Here is an 18,376-nt window from a genome sequence, read left to right as displayed (position 1 = left end):
TAAAAATATAAATACTTTGCAGGGCTTCCACAAACAAGCTAGTAAAAAGTCAAAAACACAAATACACAAGCAAAATACAAGACATACCACATAACTAAATGTGGACAGCAATTATAATTCGGTCTCATTTGAAGAGATTAAAATATGGAAAATAGGATTAAATTACATTAGCAGCAGTGCAATAAGTGAATAGGGAGTGGACGGAGGGAAATCTTGCAATATAGCAGTGCAAACATCTACACAAACGTCACAATAAGGATTGTTGATATGTGATAAAGTATTAGTGGAAATAAGCATTCTTATAATTAATAAAGCTAATGCAAACACATTGTCTAAACACCTAGAGTTTGCAAAAAAACAGAAATTATATCAAATTACTAGAAAGATATTATATCCTGAAAGATAATGCCATACCATCCAAAAACAACTTTTTTGATATTTTTAGTAAAAGAATAACTCACACTGTTATCATTTAGCATTATATATATACTAGAGACAGATTATATCTGTACAGTATAATTGATTTCACTTAAATCCTGGATAAATGGAGATATTTGGTGTTCATTATTAGTATCATGACATTCTGGATCATGGACTTCTCTTACAAATCTAATAAAATTCTTGTTTATTTTTAATAAATCAGTTAGGGGTGTGCCATATTAAATAGTATGCAATAATATAATTTCATTTTCATTTTGTTGCAGTAGTATTTTTTTTATTCAGAGTTTTGTCATATCGCCAAGAGTATTGTTATCGTGGAAAAACCAATAAATATCGTGATATTATTTTAGGGCCATATCGCCCACCCCTAGTTGTAAAAATCTTACCAAAAATTAGTACCAAAAATTAAAGCAAACTCTAGACCGAGTGAATTGTTTCACCCGTAATACGTTGTAAACACACATACACAGATGGTGTCTGTCTGTATAAACAGGCTATAGAGGGGCTGCAGTGTGCTGTAGGTGGATGTGGTTGTGGTAAACTAAGGGAGACTCTGGGCTCCAGAAGGCAGAGAGTCAGCAGAGACCGCAGGTGGGTGAGTGGGAAGGCCTGAACAGCCAGACTTACCTGAGCATCCAGTACACATGACTAATCATTACTGCACACACAAACACAGGTCTGGCTGGTAATGTCTGTCCTGTCACTCCACAAGCAACACCGCCAAAGCACTTCCCAGTACGCAGGCACGTCTAGGCACACACTGCCTAAAGTCCCTGTTTTCTTAATAAGTCACGCTTTTTCCTTCAGCAGTGACCTCAATAAAGAGCCTTATATCATAACTTTCACTTCTCAGTGCATTTCAGTCATAATGTAGAAAGATACAAAAAGAAAACATCTTAATTTGTTAAAATATATTTAGCAAAAATTGCTTTCAATAATTGCATCAAGCCTGTGATCCACAGACTGTAAATGTTTTTCTGTGAAGCTTTTTCAGGCAGAGTATTTGGATCATTATCTTGCTGCACGATGAGCATTTAGTTTCTGGCTTAAATGTGGCCCTTGGGCAGATATTTGAATATCTAAAAACTACAGCTCTGTAAAAAAATAAGAGCCCACTTCAGTTTCTACATCAGTTTCTCTGATTTTGCTATCTATAGGTATATATATTTGAGTAAAATGAACATTGTTGTTTAATTCTATAAACTACAGACAACATTTCTCCCAAATTCCAAATAAAAATATTGTCATTTAGAGCAATTATTTGCAGAAAATGAGAAATGGCTGAAATAAAAAAAATTATGCAGAGCTTTCAGACCTCAAATAATGCAAAAAAAAAAACAAAAAAAAAACAAGTTCATATTCATAAACTGAGTTCAGAAGTTAATATTTGGTGAAATGAACCTGGTGGTTTTTAATCACAGTTTTTATGCATCTTGGTATGTTCTACTGTCTTATACTTTGCTTTTGGATAATGTTATGATACTACTGGTGCAACAATTCAATCAGTTCAGCTTGGTTTGATGGTTTCTGATCACCCATCTTCATTTTGATTATATTCCAGAGTATATATTCCAGTGGAGAACTTCTACAATATATATATATATATATATATATATATATATATATATATATATATATATATATATATATATATATATATACAGTTGAGGACGATATTATTAGCCCCCTTACAAAATAGTCCTTGTTTTCTAAGGATTTTCCAAGTGATATTAACCAGAGCAAAATAAACTAAACACAGCTTTTTTAGACATCGTAGTTTTATTTTGGATGCTTACACTATATTATATTCCACTCAGAAATGAAGATATTACACAAAACACAAAAACTATCAGGATCAAAATTATTAGCCCCCCACATCCTAATAGTTAATTGTGTATCCTTTTTGCTGGATTACTGCCTGCAGACGTTTGTTGTAGTTTACAACAAGTCTCTCACACTTCATTTGAGGAATCCTGGCCCATTCTTCTTTGGCAAATCTCTCAAGTTCCTCTAGATTCGATGGTTGTCTTGCATGGACATTTTTCTTTAGGTCACCCCACAGATTTTCTATTGGATTTAAGTCAGGGCTTTGTGCAGGCCATTCAATGACATTCACTTTGGTCATCTGGAGATAGTTCTTCACCAGGAGGGATGTGTGTTTAGGATCATTGTCATGTTGGAAAATGAAGTGACGTCTCAGACCCAGTTTCACAGCTGACTGCTTAAGGTTCTCTTTCAAAATAGTCACATATTTTTCTTTATTCATGATTCCATCCACCTTGACAAGATTTCCAGTTCCAGATGCACTGAAGCATCCCCATAGCATAATACTCCCACCACCATGCTTCACTGTGGGGATGATGTTCTTTGGGTTGAATGCCTGTCCTTTTTTTCTCCAAACATAAGCAGTGTCCCTGTGGCCAAAGAGCTCTAGTTTAGTCTCATCAGACCATAAGACACGCTTCCAGTATGAATATTTTTTCTCCAGGTTGTCCCGAGCATACTTAAGTCTTGCTTGAAGGTGCCGCTTCCTCAAAAGTGGAGTTTTTCTTGGTCTGCACGCTCGCAGGTCATTCCTGTGCAGAGCTCTAGTGATGGTCTTCTTAGAGACTATGATTCCTGATGTGGCCAAGTCATTTGCCAGTGCCTTGGAAGTTAATCTGGGGTCTCTAGACACATTTCTCACTAGTATTCTTTCCAGTCTCTCTGAAATCTTTCTCTTTCTACCTCTGCCAGGCTTGTTCTGCACTGTGTTGCTGTCTTTGAATCTCTGAATGATGCCTCTCACTCCAGTTCTTGACACTTGGAAACACTTGAATATCTTTGTATATCCCTCTCCTGCTTTGTGTGCATCAATAATTCTTTTTCTCAGGTCCAAACTGATTTCCTTTGTTTTTGGCTTCCTCAACTGCCAGCTCCATAATGAGGCTTTTATACCATGTTTTAACTTAAATGAGTTAATTAACTTACCGTATTTTTCGGACTATAAGGCGCACCGTATTATAAGACGCACTATCAAAGAACGCCTATTTTCTGCTATTTTTCCATACATAGGACGCATCGCATTATAAGGCGCGTTAAGTGACACTAGAAAGGGTGCCTATATCAAAGTGAACAGGGGTGGCGCCATGTTTCCCTTCCCCCACCGGGGGTGGTCGCTTGCCGGTGGAGCGTCTCAGTATACAAATCTAACGTTAGCTCTTTCAAAGTCAAACGAGTGCTGGATATTAATCTACACAGATTCCTCTCCTGAAAACTGTTTATTTGGGTGAGTAACGTGCTTCAGTTTATTTACAGTAAGCTTAGATTTCCAGATGTCCACTAAGGCTTGCTGCACCAGCGTTAGCATAGCTATCCGCTAGCACGCTAGCTAGTCCCCTAAACTAGTAAAGTTAACCCAAACTTAAACGACAGCGTTACACTGAGTAATCCTGCGTGTTGTGGTAAGACAGTGAGATATTAGCTAGCGATTCGTCCCCCGTAGCTTGTTTTAACACGGTAAACAAGCAGATTACAGGCTGATAAAACTCACCTCTGAGAGAGTTAGCGCTTAGTATCTAGCTAATGCTAGCCAGGCAAAGCAGCACAGACTTACAGGCCGATAACTCACCTCTGAACGGTGAACGCTTAGCGATTAGCATCTAACTCTAATAATACTGCTCCAGCAGTATTAAAAGTGCTAAATTTAGAAAATACTGATCTCTGAACAGTGAAAAAGCTAGCTAGCTAAGCGGTTAGCATCTAGCTAATGCTATTTATTGCTGCTCCAGCCTCGGAGCGGCACGGCTCTGCACGGAGTGTGTGTTTACTGCTCCTTACACCTGACGGGTAAAATTTAGATAATACTGATCTCTGAACAGTGAATAAGCTAGCTAATGCTATTTGCTGCTCCAGCCTCGGAGCTGCACGGCTCTGGACTCTGTATAGCACTGAAACTCTGTATAACGCTGCACGGAGTGTGTGTTTACTGCTCCTTACAACCTGACGAGTAAAATTTAGATAATACTGATCTCTGAACAGTGAATAAGCTAGCTAGCTTAGCGGTTAGCATCTAGCTAATGCTATTGCTGCTCCAGCCTCGGAGCTGCACGGCTCTGGACTCTGTATAGCACTGAAAATCTCTATAACGCTGCACGGAGTGTGTGTTTACTGCTCCTTACAACCTGACGAGTAAAATCCATACAAAAGGCGCACCGTATTATAAGACGCACTGTCAATTTTTGTGAAAATTAAAAGTTTTTAAGTGCGCCTTATAGTCCGAAAAATACGGTAACTTAATTGAGTGCAGTCATCTGTTTCACCTGATCACCCTTATGCACATCACCTGAGAAGGTAAAGCACATCACTGCACAAAAGTGGCTTGTGTGATGACTTAATAAATGTTAATTTCTTAAAGGGGGCTAATAATAATGTCCCTGGTCATTTTAGCTTATTCTTACATAATAATATTTTGGTGCACAAATATAAATATTTTGGTCCTTCTAATGAAAAATTGTATGTTCAGAAATGCTCTGTTAGAACTGCCTTGCTCTGCTAAAAAGGATCTTGCCAGAATCTTGAGGAGACTTAAAATTTCATAGGGGGGCTAATAATATCGTCCTCAACTGTATATATTGTAGAAGTTCTCCACTGGAAGGTGTGTGAAACCAGGGGAACTTAAGGATTTACGTGTGGAGAGCGCCAAGGAAGGAGATCGGAATCCACCACACCAAGATCAAAGGATACCTCCAGGTATATATATATATATATATATATATATATATATATATATACACACACACACACACACACACACACACACACACTCTGGAACCAAACTGAACAGCTGTAAGCATATGAATACACACAGCTATTTCCATTAATAAACAACAATAACATGCACTGATAATATGTGTTTATCTGGACTGGGATAGCCTCCAACTTTCTAGAACATAACCTAGTATCATCCAGGAATGAACTGAAGCTCATATGCCCCAGGATACACCACCACATCACAACATGCCTGAACTACAGGGACAGAGGCACAGAGATGAGGGAGGGGGAGAGCAAGAAAACAGCAAAAAGGCAGAGCATGACAAAAAGAAAACTTCCAGAGAACAAGAAAAACTAATATAAGAGCCACTCCTAAACTCATTAAACACTTGCAGACAAAGCCCTCAATGACTTATAAAATATACAAAATATATCAACAAACTCATAACATGGATACGAGCAGAGTAGAGAGCGATTAAGGGCTGTGAGCTGAAAGGACCTGCACCGGGCTCACATTTGCAGCAGTAGGAGTGAAGGCTTCCTGAGTTATGGGGCAGTAATGACTGGGGTGGTGCACTGTGACCCGAGGCAGCTAGTAGGGCTCGTTTGTGCATGCCTGACTGCAGACAAGATCTGATGCTGGAGTCACCCTGACATATTATACAAGAAGAAAAGTAAATAGAGAAACATGTGAGCAATATATGGGGACAATGTTTGGTTTTAAGGGTCCATGTGCAGAAAATGTCTAAATTAAAGGGTTAATGTTGAGAAATGTCTGATCTGAAGCATCAACTTGAGGAAAATGTAAAATTTAAAGGGGGCATTTGGGAACAATGTCTAATTTAAAGGGGACAATGTCTGATCTACAGCAGCTATTTAGGGACCATTTGGAGGGTCCATGTGGAGACAATGCATGATTTAAAGTTCACGTGAAAGTACAAAGACTAAAGAAGAATAGCTTGGTGTAACATGTAAACATGGTTATAATTTCCATGTTAGGAAACTAAGCATTTAAAATATCCTATTTTAAATTCAATGTTTCTGGGATGCCACTAAAACAACTAGTAATTTGATAAGCTTTAGTTTATTCTTACAGCTATCAGTGTATCATGTAGTGAGCCAAAATGATTCTACTTGAAATAACTCAGCTGCATGGGGAGTATGATGGCAATACAATGAATACAAATATTTATTACACTGCAAGTCTGCGCAATGAACACAGTTTACTGATAGTGCTACCGGGGGGTTTTGTGCTGATGTGGGCTGTATCTCGACATGGCTGTGGAAGGGACGCATGACTTCATCTCCAATTTGCTTTGGAGATGTTATTGCTGACAGCCCACCAGCTTTGGCTAAAAGTGCCTAGCGATGGTGAGATTAGAGGGAGTAGAGCTACATGAATGATGGAAAGAGTAGAGAACGCAGAGCTAAATGAAAGGAAAAGGAGATATAAAGGCAAACAGAACAGGGGGGTTGGTTTCTGTAGGGTGGGCTCCTTTGTGTTCTTAGCATAATGAGCATTTCACTATACGGCACATTCTAGTGACAGGATGTTTTCTTATGTCCTTTATTATCACACAACTCTTAAAATAACAAGTAAAGGGAGAGAAGGACAGAGCAGGGAAGAGAGAGAGATACAAAAATGCAAAGAAAGAAATAGATTGGCAGACATTCAGACTTCATTCAGATTCAGGGAAAGCATAAAATGAAAGAGAGAGAGAGAAAGAGAGACACACAGACTGACATGCAGGCAGACAGAGAGATATACTGATACATATATCATATGTTTTTGTCCCATGATAGGCCATGTCTTACAAAACAACCCTGGTTATAAATTACTGACCTCTGGCCAACAGCCAGGAAGCATTTAGTGGTCTTTATTAGTAAAAGTGACCTTGATTCATTAATTTAGATGCTTGCTTACTGATGAATGAGCTGAATCATGTGTACTTCATTAAGAGAATGTTCAGTTTCATTGTGCTGTGTCCAAACCGGACAGAAGTGGGGAAAATCCTGCTTTACGGTACAAAGGGAAATGAAAATGAACTAAATTCCGATTCCTTCGCATGTCTGGGCCATCTGAGAAAGGCTGGTGTTTGCTGTAATAGAAAGAAGTGCAGTGAGAAGTGAAAGCAAAGAAGCACTGTGAACTTCTCCTTTGAACGTCAAAAGTGGAGCGCTGCACATGCAATGAGGGAATTCCAGTGGTGAGCATTCGCCCTGCTTTGTACACAGACACTACAATGTAGACTGTGTTAGTGTTTTATGCTCTGTTCAGCTAAAGACTGAATGCACTTCATCTCTCCTGCCACTGCCACAATGGAACTCAGTGTTGTGTTAGAGTGAACAACCTTTCACCCTTGGACTGTGTGTCCAGCTCCTAAGACAAGCCTGACCTTTACTGCAGGGGTTGCATGCCTTACGAACAGTGGTTAGCTGCCTGCATACTTGATTGGTGAAGAAAAGGAGAGATAAAGACATGAAAACTGAAGAGAAAAGACAAGAAGAAAAGAAAGAGGTAGAATGAGAGAAAAGAGGTTAAAAAATAAAATATTAGAGAGAAAGAAAAGAGAACAGTAGAGTAGAGAATGGACGCAGAGAAGAGCAGAGAAGAACTAAGAAAACTAGTGAAATGAAGAAAATAAAAGAGAATAGAAGAAAATAGAAAGTGGAACAAGAAGAGAAGCAAAGAGAAGAGTCTTTAAAAATACAGCACATAAAGGTCACGTCTCTGAGGAGAGGCAGAAATATCAGGCCATTAGGCTGGCATTTAAACAGCCAATCAACATTGACATAATCACCTGCTACTGGCCCTGAGGGAGTTCAGCATACGCCTGGCCAGCAGCCACGTGCCCCAAGACACACAGTGGAGGCAAAAAAGGGCAACATGGCCATAGAAATAGAACACAGTCTAAATGTGGATCACTTATTGATCTGATGGAATTATTAAAACATACTGCACCCTAAAAAATAAAGGTAAATGGGAATACTCAAGAACTGGCATCTTGCATCATAAAGTGATTAACATGTTCTTACACCAGGCCAAAGCTGGACAAATGAAGCATTGCTGTATTACTGTGCATGCAGGCAGAGAAAGAGAGAGAAAGAGAGGAAGAGGGATCTAGGCTTCCTGCTGTTCTAACTCATCTAGCAGCCCTCTCCAGCTGTGGAACGCTCTAATGTTCCCAGTAAATCCCCATCATTTGATCCAAACTGCCCTAGTCTCCATTTGCCAAGTCTCTCCCTAGTCTGTGGCAAGTCCAGCTTAGCACTTCCTCTCACTTCAGCATGGCACAAAACCAACGAGACCAGAGACACAGATGACCTACTTCACTGTCTCTGTTCCCAGACCAACCCAAGATTATACTTCCTCTGTCACCAGCAGCCCCAGGCCTGGTTTTATTAACACATGTTAAAGCAGGGAACTTGAACTGAGCCTTAAATCTAGGGTTACACTTAGTCTAGTCCTGAAGAAGTCATTCACACAAAATAAACTCTTGATAAATCAATAACACCAGAGAAAAACAAACCTACTGCTGCAATCAACACTAAAATCACGGCAGGTTTAGAGTATCGTCTTCTTGCTTCATTCTTTTGGTCTTGGTGGTCTGCCATATTAAGTTTCCACTATTAACTGGGAAACCCGTTTTAAAGGATGGATAATAAAAGTGCTACAAAAAAATGAATCAGTGCTCACAGAAGAGGCACTGCCAATGGTGCGGTGAAAAACAGCTTCTTGATTCAAGCTGTCTGCATCCTGACCACTGAACTATTTCATGAGAGGTAGTTTTTTTAAAATGCTGTCAATAAATCTGTTGGTTTAAAATAACATATTAAAAGCCTTTCAGCATGTAGCATTTTTACTTTTATGCAAATTAAACAAAACTGTTATAATGCCATATATTTGCCTGTATTGATAAAATCAATATTTCTCAGTCCTGGAGGCACCTTGTTAAGAATTGTTCAGGATTAAATGTTTAAACAGGTCCCCTATACCTCAAAAAGTCTTGTTAATGGGCAGATTATTTGGGTCAGGTGTGTTATGAGTAGAAAATAAATACAAAGGGAAGGACACCTTTAGGTCCAGGGTTAGGAAACACTGACAAAATGTAGTAAAAAACATCATCTTACCTAAGCTAACTAAGGTTCAATACACCAGATAACTCTAAATTCACCTACCTGAATAACAACATTTAGTATGCCAAAGCCATAAATATAATATTAAATATCCCATAAAATGTATGCATGTATTTTTTTAACCCCGTTGTGTGTTAACCCTGTTATTAATAATTGCTTGGGCAAATGCTATTCATACTGAACAAACTAAGTGTTACACGTATCTACAATTAAACTTAGGATTTTGTCTTACCTAACAGAAAACTGTTAGTGATAATCAGGCAGAGTGGTTTGGCTGATGCACAGACAGTATCATGAGCAAGATGTGAAACATCCACTGTGGAATTAAACCCATATATACATGAATATACATATATACAAATTTAAATATGATATAACAAAATGAATAAATTCTATTATTGCACATAAATGAGCAGGAGCGTGACACATTATTACACATACTCTTTATGAAAACATTGGAAAACCTCTGACCTTGTGTTACAAAAGCTTAGCTACCACAGCCTGGACTCACCCGGGTCAGCCATCACAGCTGAGCAGGAACATTAGAATGTTTTCTTTCTCTCTCACTTCATGTTTTTTTTTTCTTTGCTTCTTTTAGAAAAAAAAATCCACTGGCCAGGCTATGCCAGCCCCAGCTGCATGTTTTGATAGGTCCACCCGTTCCTTAGCAACCCCGGGGTGGCCCACTAGCCTACATCCCCGGGATGGAGGCTGAGAACACAGGCGCTTTGAGTGCGAGAAGCCACGGCTGGCGTCTTCAGAAACACAAAGTAAACAAAAACAAACCCAGCTAGTGGCCTTCTCCTCGCGCAGAGAAACCCTACAGACAATCCAAACACAGAGCGAACAAGAGAAATAGAGACTAAACGAAAGAGAGACAGAGGGGGAGAGAGAGATGTTTGCTGACATCTGTCTATATTTTTGAATGTTCTTGGACAGTTCTTGAAAATATGATGTGATCACAGGTCTGCAGAGGCCGTTCTGTGAAAAAAGGCATGTGAAGGACTAAACTGAAGGAAAAATTTTGTGGTTTCCTGTCAAGGAGCATGGATAGACAGAAATCCACGGCCAGCTTGGCCAAGCTCGGTTTTATGGTCAAAGCTGCAATTAAGATACCAGGCAGTCAGGTTAAGCAGTGCTAATAAATTTAGCATTCTTCAACAACAAGAAATAGGAAAAATACTGAGTGGATCTTGTGTACCTAGGTCAGTTGAACAGCTTTGCTGGACCAAGTATAAGTCATAGCATTTTGACCTAGCTGATACGAGTGAGGATCACTGCCATGCTGTACTAGGTACAATCTCCAACTGTTCACAACAGGACTTAACAAAAAGAGAGGGAGAAGAAATCCCTCTGTTCTGAATGATGTGCTTTTTCATAGATAAAATTAGCTAAAATATGGTAAGCATTTTACTGTATTAATAGTTTCCAGACAAACTCTTTATAACTTTATAAGATTCCAGGTAGTGCTTCCCAGGGCTATTAGGTTTTGATGTACTGAACATCAACAACTACCATCTGTTCATTAATATTTCTCAGTATATACTTCAAAAATGGACCCACCAGTAGACAAGTGTGCATTTATGTACATACAAAAGACTTGTAATAGTTGAGCATACACAGACATAAGCCAAAAGCTGTAGGACAACATTAGGTCAACAATTGATCATCAGGTGTTACCTCAGGGGACAGCTACCTCAGCCTACACCTATATAATATGAGAAGCCTTATTTTGTTTGTAAAGTTAAACACTGGTCAGTATGCTCATGGTAAGGTGAAGTGGTGTGTTGTTAATTCAACTGAGGTCTGATAGTAAGTGACAGATGGACAAAACACTCAATTTCTGAAGCTGTACTCTAACCATTTAACATTAGTTGATTCACAGTGTCACATGTGTACCACAAATAAATATGAGCTTTTTTACCCAACGTGGGCATTTCTATCTCTGCAGGCACGTAACAGTAATAGAAGTTATTGTAATTGTAATATGTAATTTTTTGGTCATTTGGTGACATGACCAACATTCAGCCTTAAATTAAAGTCTATTGTCATTGGTGGCCAGCTGGTATGGGTGGTAATGTTTGTGACTGGCGGCATGTGACCAGAATGGTCCATGTAAACAAATAAGTCTGGAACATTCAACGCAAGACATTCTGCACACATATCCCACAGGTCAGTGCACTGTTCTTTTACTTACATGAGACACAATACTAATTTTTGTCCTATAATATGTGGCATGTTTGTATATGTTTGTATTTCTCTTGTTTATGGGGGAATCAACTCACCATCTCTAACTCCTGAGAAACTCTGCGCTTGCGTAGCTCCTCCATGCGCTCACTGACGTCACTGAAGCATGTATTATAGTATTCCGAGTACTCCTGGGCCAGGTCATCTATATTACCCAGAGAACCGTCCTGCACACACAAAGAAATACAGAAAAAGTTGATTAGGCTACAATATTGACCAGAACAAAAAAAATCACAGCCCAAAGAAAAGAGGAAAAACAGACATTTTGTATTTTTATTTCTTTTTTTTTTTTAATGAAGCAATAGTGGTGCATTAATACATGGTGAAGTGTGCTTAATGTAGAAAATAAACATAATTTAAGCAAAAGTGCTCAATCCTTCGCAGACAACTGTGCTAACTACTGATTAATACCAACAATGCCAGCCAACACGTCAGAGCAAAGAACCACAATAAACACACAAACACACCCTCCAATTTAATAACTACATAGTACATTACAAAGATAATCAGTGACTGTGCACATTCTTCTAATCACGTCTTTCCCCAGCCTAGAACCTATGGTGCATGTAATTGTTTATTTCTGGGATAACCCTGTCACTGTTTATGCATATGACTCTGTTTGTTTAGTAGAATTTTAATTCATTCATTGTAATTAAACTGAAAGCAGTTTTTGTGTGGTCAACAGAAGCCTTGTCTTATTGACAGAGAGAGATTCAGTCTTAAATTCAAAAGCAGACATGCACATATACACACTGAGCAGTACAATGACCCCTCCTGACAGCTGTCTGGGTGTGCGAGTTCAACTGAGCGTGTGACATTCAACTCTGGTGCTGCCTGCCTATGACCTCAGCAAGCGGACGTGTGATTTTGAGTGTGTGTGTGTCAATGACAAGCTGTGTGGGTGTCTCTTACTCTACCATGTCATTAAATATCAGCCCAAAATGACCTCAGGGACCAGACAGTAAAAGGAAAAATGCAGGAAAAGGAGTTGTCATCTGCTGAAACAGCAACAGCAAGTTGCAAGATTGTTCTTTTCTCTTGAAAATGATTAATAACTCTCAAAAGTCACAGCTGGGGGGGATGGTAAATATAAACTGACTCATATCAGTATTGGCAGATGTAAAACCTCAGCTTCCATTCAAGAAAAGAAAAGAAAGCAGACCTTTCCCAGGTCTGGCCTCGAACCACTGCACATTCCAGATGGCCTTTAAAGTCCTTAATGCTAAAAAGTCAAACAGAAATGCCTTCTTCCTGCCCGGCAATGGCTTTGCCAAACACACACATCCTGTCATTGTGTGTATGGGCCAGCAGTAGGAAACTGAGGGCCTCACACACCCAATCACAAAGAGAATGGGCTGAATGTAAGATATACAGCCTTAAGATGCGTAGTGAGGTGAGGATATGAATCTGATCTTGCCATTGGATATAGGTGAGATGCGCTTTTATATTATACCCTAAAAAGAGGTTCTTAAAGAGCTATTTAGTAAAGGAAGCAATTCTATGTATAGAAATCTAGAAAACAGTCTAAAAAAGTTTTTTTTGTTTTTGTTTTATTTTACATCGAAGGAAATCATATTGTACATGTTTCTGTAAAGCACAGCAGACTTCTTGATTCCATCTTTAAAATAAGGCTGAGTAATAGATTAAGAAACACTAGCACTCTCTAATTCTGGATACATACAATTCTGGACTTCTCAAGCAACACAAGAGAGTTTAGTTTTGAGGTTCAAACTTTAGAAATGACAGGGTTGCAGGCTGCATTTTGGTCAAAACTGAGTTGTTGGCAGCACTCCTTAAGGCTAACTGTTTATTATGCGCCCTTGAATTATAAGAAAATGAACAACTTTCAGAACTTCAACTGTCAAAACTACACTAACGTAAAGCAGAACACCTAATAAAAATCTCACCATCATTTTCAAGCTTCTATAGAACAAACAGAAGCATTAATGAAGCTGCACGCATAAATAACACTGGTAAGAAGTCAAAAGTTGAACTAATCAAAATTCATTTGCTTCTCAGTCTGCTGAGGATACTTATCCCATTCTCGGCTTCTCCCAACGCATTGCTTCAGATTATTGACATTCCCAGTGGAACACTCCTTCCACGGAGATATTCCAAGAGCCGCATTCCAATCTGCTGGCGTGTGGATGCTGAACAGCTTGGGAACTCACCAACTATTCAGCAAAAACATGATATCGATGCTGAAGAAATTCCTCATGCTCAAAAAGTAATCAACGACTAGTTTAGCACATAAAACCTCCATCAATTTCCGCCCAAGAAATAAATAAAACGAGATGGAAAACATGGATCTTCTTTGAATCATAGTAGAGCGCCAGTATTGTAATAAAAAGAATGTTTAGTTTGAAAGAATCCTTTCCTTCTTTCTTAATTCCTGATCTTTGCTAATATTCAAACTTAAAGCTAGACTTCTGACGTTTTCGAGAATAGTGCCAGCCTTGTGCTATATTGTGATCTGATCCACTCTCCAGGCCTGTGATGTTCTAACACTTTCTAGGGCTACAGTAACAAGCTGGGGTAGAGCAGCCATGTAATTACAGGGAAGAGGCCAGGCGAGGCCAGAGAATGGTAACACAATAAAGGAAGAGCCAGATCTGTCTGACCTCCCATTCAAAGCTAATTCTGGAGTTCTAATCCATATAAAGAAACACAAGAAAGAGACAGAGAGTGAGAGAGAGAGACTGACAGACATCGGACAGGATGTTGGGGATACAGAGGGAGGGACGGACTGTCTGTTTATGGACTATCGGCACATTCTTACAGAGAAACAAAAATGCACTAGGAGCAGCAGAGGTTTCTGATAGACACATTTAGTCCAGGTCCTCCCACAACATTATTATCATACCTGAGATTTTAGGCCAGCAGTGAGGTCATGGTGCAAGCAAGTGTACAGTATGTGTGTGTGTGTGTGTGTGTGTGTGTGTGTTGATAAACTGTTTTAAACTGCAGATGATTGCAGTCCTAACTTGAAGCTCACTGTTGTCTCACTGTTAGCCTGTATGTGTTTATATGTAAATATGTATATGAGCTTGAGTGTGTAGCATAAGCACTAGGGCTCCACAATATATCATACCAGCACCATCATACTGTACATTTGTGCAATCTGCTATGTCACATAGGACAATTTAAACTTGTGCTTAATTTGATTTAATCATGCTTGCTTTGTTGCTGTTTGATACAAAATAATTAATGTCACTGTTCTCAATTTGCTCAAATATGTACCAGAGACAGTTTATATGCCCAATATCATTTATTTTTCTCAAATCAGAAAGCTTTATTTATATTATAACAGGTTTTTAATCAAGTACAACCTTAATATGCACAATAAAGAATTGAAGGGCAGGGACACATCTTGTTTAGGCAGAGTGATTCAGTCTGAACACATCGGCACCACCCTAGCTTAAGAGCACAAGAATACGCCAGACACACAGCCAGGAAGCCTGGAAATGAAGCAAAAATTTCACACATATTACATCCATGCCAAAGAGCACTACAATTTTATTAGCACAATTTTAATAATACTTTTACTGACACCTTTTAATATTATTATTAATCTAGGATTAAATGAATTAGGAGAAAATGTCCCCATATTTTATGGATGTAATGAAGTAGGGTTGATAATTTTTTTTTATACAAAATGTTATAAACATTTGTTAAAACATTTGTTTGCAACACACTCACCACACACTACCTGCACAGCCACACCGCCATCCTCAATGTGAATTCAAATATCTAAGTTGTTTCAGAAGGACAAAAAATATGCAGACAAGTACAATTGCTCTTCTTGCACCAATCAGAGTGAAGTGATGGAATACTCAGCTCACAAAACAAGGAAGAAAATGCAAAGTAACTATTTGCTTGCAATATAGAAGCTTTCTCCATATGCTTGTAAAGAAAATTTTTAACTCTAAAAAGCAACACTGAAACATTTATGAGAGGACTGAGCAGCTCATTCCAGTCTAGTTAAGCCCCATCTCAACATGCAATAATGCTTACTCACGGCCCACACCCTCCCACAACACGGACCTGGATCCAAACGTTGTGTAACAACATAAAGAGAAAGCACTGTTGATTTGTTATTCACTCTTAATGAGCCCATACTTTCTCAGGGGCAGCATGTTTCTCTGAGTAGGGGAGAACTGAAAATAAATGACTCCTTTTGACTGTCAGCTTTTACCAGGATGGAGAACAAATTAAAGATTAGCACAGTTCATGCAATACTGACTAAGAGAGCTGGCCAGATATGAGAAATTTGACTGCAAATCAGCAAATTCCCAGAAAGAAAGCAGAGAAATATACACATTAGCATGTGGAATTTAATTTGTAGTCAGTTATAGGTATACCAGGAGCATACAGTTAAACTGACTGTGACAGTAAATAGGCACATTCTGTATAATGCAAGCAGCACCACAAGAGGGAAAAAGGAGTAAAGTGAAGGGGTTGTCAAAGAGGAGGCGTAACATGGAAGCTCTCTAGTTTTCACCTCTGACCTGTGGCTGCAAGGCATTCCTGTTAATCAGTTACCCAGCATTCTTGACCTGCTCTCCGACCACCAAGGAGCATGCAAAGAAAAAGCTTTCATCTAACTGTAAATTCCTGCACTTCTAACTAAAGAGAGGCTAAGTCTGTGAAATGCCTCAGCCTTTATATCCAATTTCCTGTCATTCTTGTAGATGCTAGTCCAGCCTGTATTAGATGATGATATAAACCAAGCACAGCTCACTAACAGAGGCAGGAAGTGGGTTTATGAGGCAAGATTAAGTTTTCTTCTGCATAGTTCACCGACCCAAACCAAACATCCATGCTACATTCACACCAGACTATTGTGCTACAACAACAATCACCCATTGAAAAAAGTCTAGGGAAGCACATTTCACAACGTAACCAGTGGGGACTTGAAATCTATTCATATTAAATACCTTCACATTAACTATTAAAAGAGTCCTAGTCTTAAGAAGACAGCTGCATACCAACTTGCATTTTATGACTTAAAACTGTCCTAAATGCCTATATTACTGTATTTAAAAATAAGTTGATGTTGCCCTGGTTGTTTAGCATGGTATGTTCCTTGTTGCTCTGAGCTTAGATAAGAAAGTAAGCTAAAAGGCAAACATGTGGTCTTTAAGAGTGCTGCAATCCCAACCACACACCTATATTCATGGTCATGGCCATGGGTGTACAAACCACAGTCCAGAAAACTTTCACTTTACACTACATAGACACATTGTTTTTTGACATTGTTAATAGAAAGTTCCAGAGCCACAGTACAGGTTTAAATGCTAAGTTTATATATTATTTTTATGTCATTTGTTGTGTTTGATTACATGCTGAGAATTATAGACAGTGCTAATCTGACTTTTAAAATCAGGTTAATGATATACACATTTCTGTGTCAACACAATTTTAACTAAGCTAAAAGATAAACAAATAATGTGAATGATGCTTCATCAAGAATGATTTAGCTGGGTGTGTAAGGTGTCTATCTTTAATATAATTTAAGTTGTTGTGCCCCTGTGTGTGCTGGTACTAGCAATGTAAATGAGATGAAATTCATGGGTTTAGAATGAGCCAAGAGGCAGAAAGTCAAGGTGAAAATGAAAAGTGAAAAGAAATGGGGAAAAAAAAACACACACAATATATCTGCAGACACAGAAAAAGTAGGAAACACTTGTTTATCCAGTTAAACCACCCAGAGTTTAAAGTGAGGAATTGTATTTACACATAACAGAAAACCACTAATGCTGTGTCCACTAAATAGTATTTACTCTTTCTATCTCAAAGGTCTGGTTCACACTCAGAGAAAACATCAATACACTCTCTGGTGTTGATGACAACCAGGGCTAACTGAAACTAAAACCAGTATCTGAAAACTTTATAAATCCTGAATAAGAAGTCCAACTTAAGGTAAATGAAACAGACAGTAAAGGCAGGAGGTTGATGTTTCAGGAAGCATGAGGTAGTGGGATGTATGATGCCTCCCTGCAGGAGGGAAGCTGGTATGGGCTGAAGCTGCGTCAAGCAAGCCTGAATGGGATGCACCAGAGAAAAGACAGAGTGAAAGAAGCAGACAGGAGTCAGAGGTGCTGTCCCACCCTCATCAGGGGGGCTTCCTCAGGACATCCGTGAGGGTAGAGAGGAGAGGGCCCCTGAAAGGCCCAGAGGGAAGGAAAATCAGGAGGTGAGGAGGACAGGAAGACAAGAGCAAGGAGAGGTTCTGTCTATACAGTGGTCTGTGGGCAGTGCTGTAAACTGAGAATTAACTGTAATCAGGAGGGCTGTGGCTTCCAGCAAGGCAGGCCTAACCGCTGACTCAGTGGGTCTTGAAACTGTAGGCAAGAAGTTACCATCAACGCTTTCTCTTTCTCTCCTTCTTCTTCTTCTTCTTCTTCTATTTACATCCTCTTTCTATCTTCTAAATTTTTCACATCTAGAAACTAAAACAACTGGTACTTTTTACTGAGCAACCCAAGGTCAAATAAATAAACCAGCAGAAACTTGATGAAGATGAATACTTGCTATAAAAACAGATAATTTTGATGTTCTTTGAGGGTGCAAGACATTGTTTAGTTTTTAATAATAAAGTTTTATTAGTTTGTTTTTTGCAATACCACAGACTATTTGTTTATGTAAAGAATATAACCATACATTCATATTATTTGGTAATCAATGTAAAGGTTAAATTATGTTTCGAAAGAAATTGTACTGACCACTAGTTTACTGTGTTACAATATAGTCTGACACACTTACCTGATCATTAAGCTCCTATATGCTCCAAGTGTAC

General features: G+C 38.8%; 1 protein-coding gene across 5 annotated transcripts in view; it reads right to left on the bottom strand.

The window, feature by feature from the left end:
• The window catches only part of sash1a (SAM and SH3 domain containing 1a), a 332,277-nt gene that overhangs the window by 40,152 nt on the left and 273,749 nt on the right, over nt 1–18,376 (bottom strand). For all 5 annotated transcript variants that reach the window (XM_022665489.2, XM_022665493.2, XM_007255656.4 and 2 more), the window contains exon 2: nt 11,616–11,744. In XM_022665489.2, the coding sequence (XP_022521210.2) occupies nt 11,616–11,744 (129 nt within the window). The remainder of the gene's footprint in view (nt 1–11,615; nt 11,745–18,376) is intronic.

This window comes from Astyanax mexicanus, chromosome 1, assembly GCF_023375975.1.
Source record: "Astyanax mexicanus isolate ESR-SI-001 chromosome 1, AstMex3_surface, whole genome shotgun sequence".
In the NCBI taxonomy this organism is placed as follows: Eukaryota; Metazoa; Chordata; class Actinopteri; order Characiformes; family Acestrorhamphidae; genus Astyanax; species Astyanax mexicanus.
This window is presented reverse-complemented; position numbering and strand designations above follow the sequence as displayed.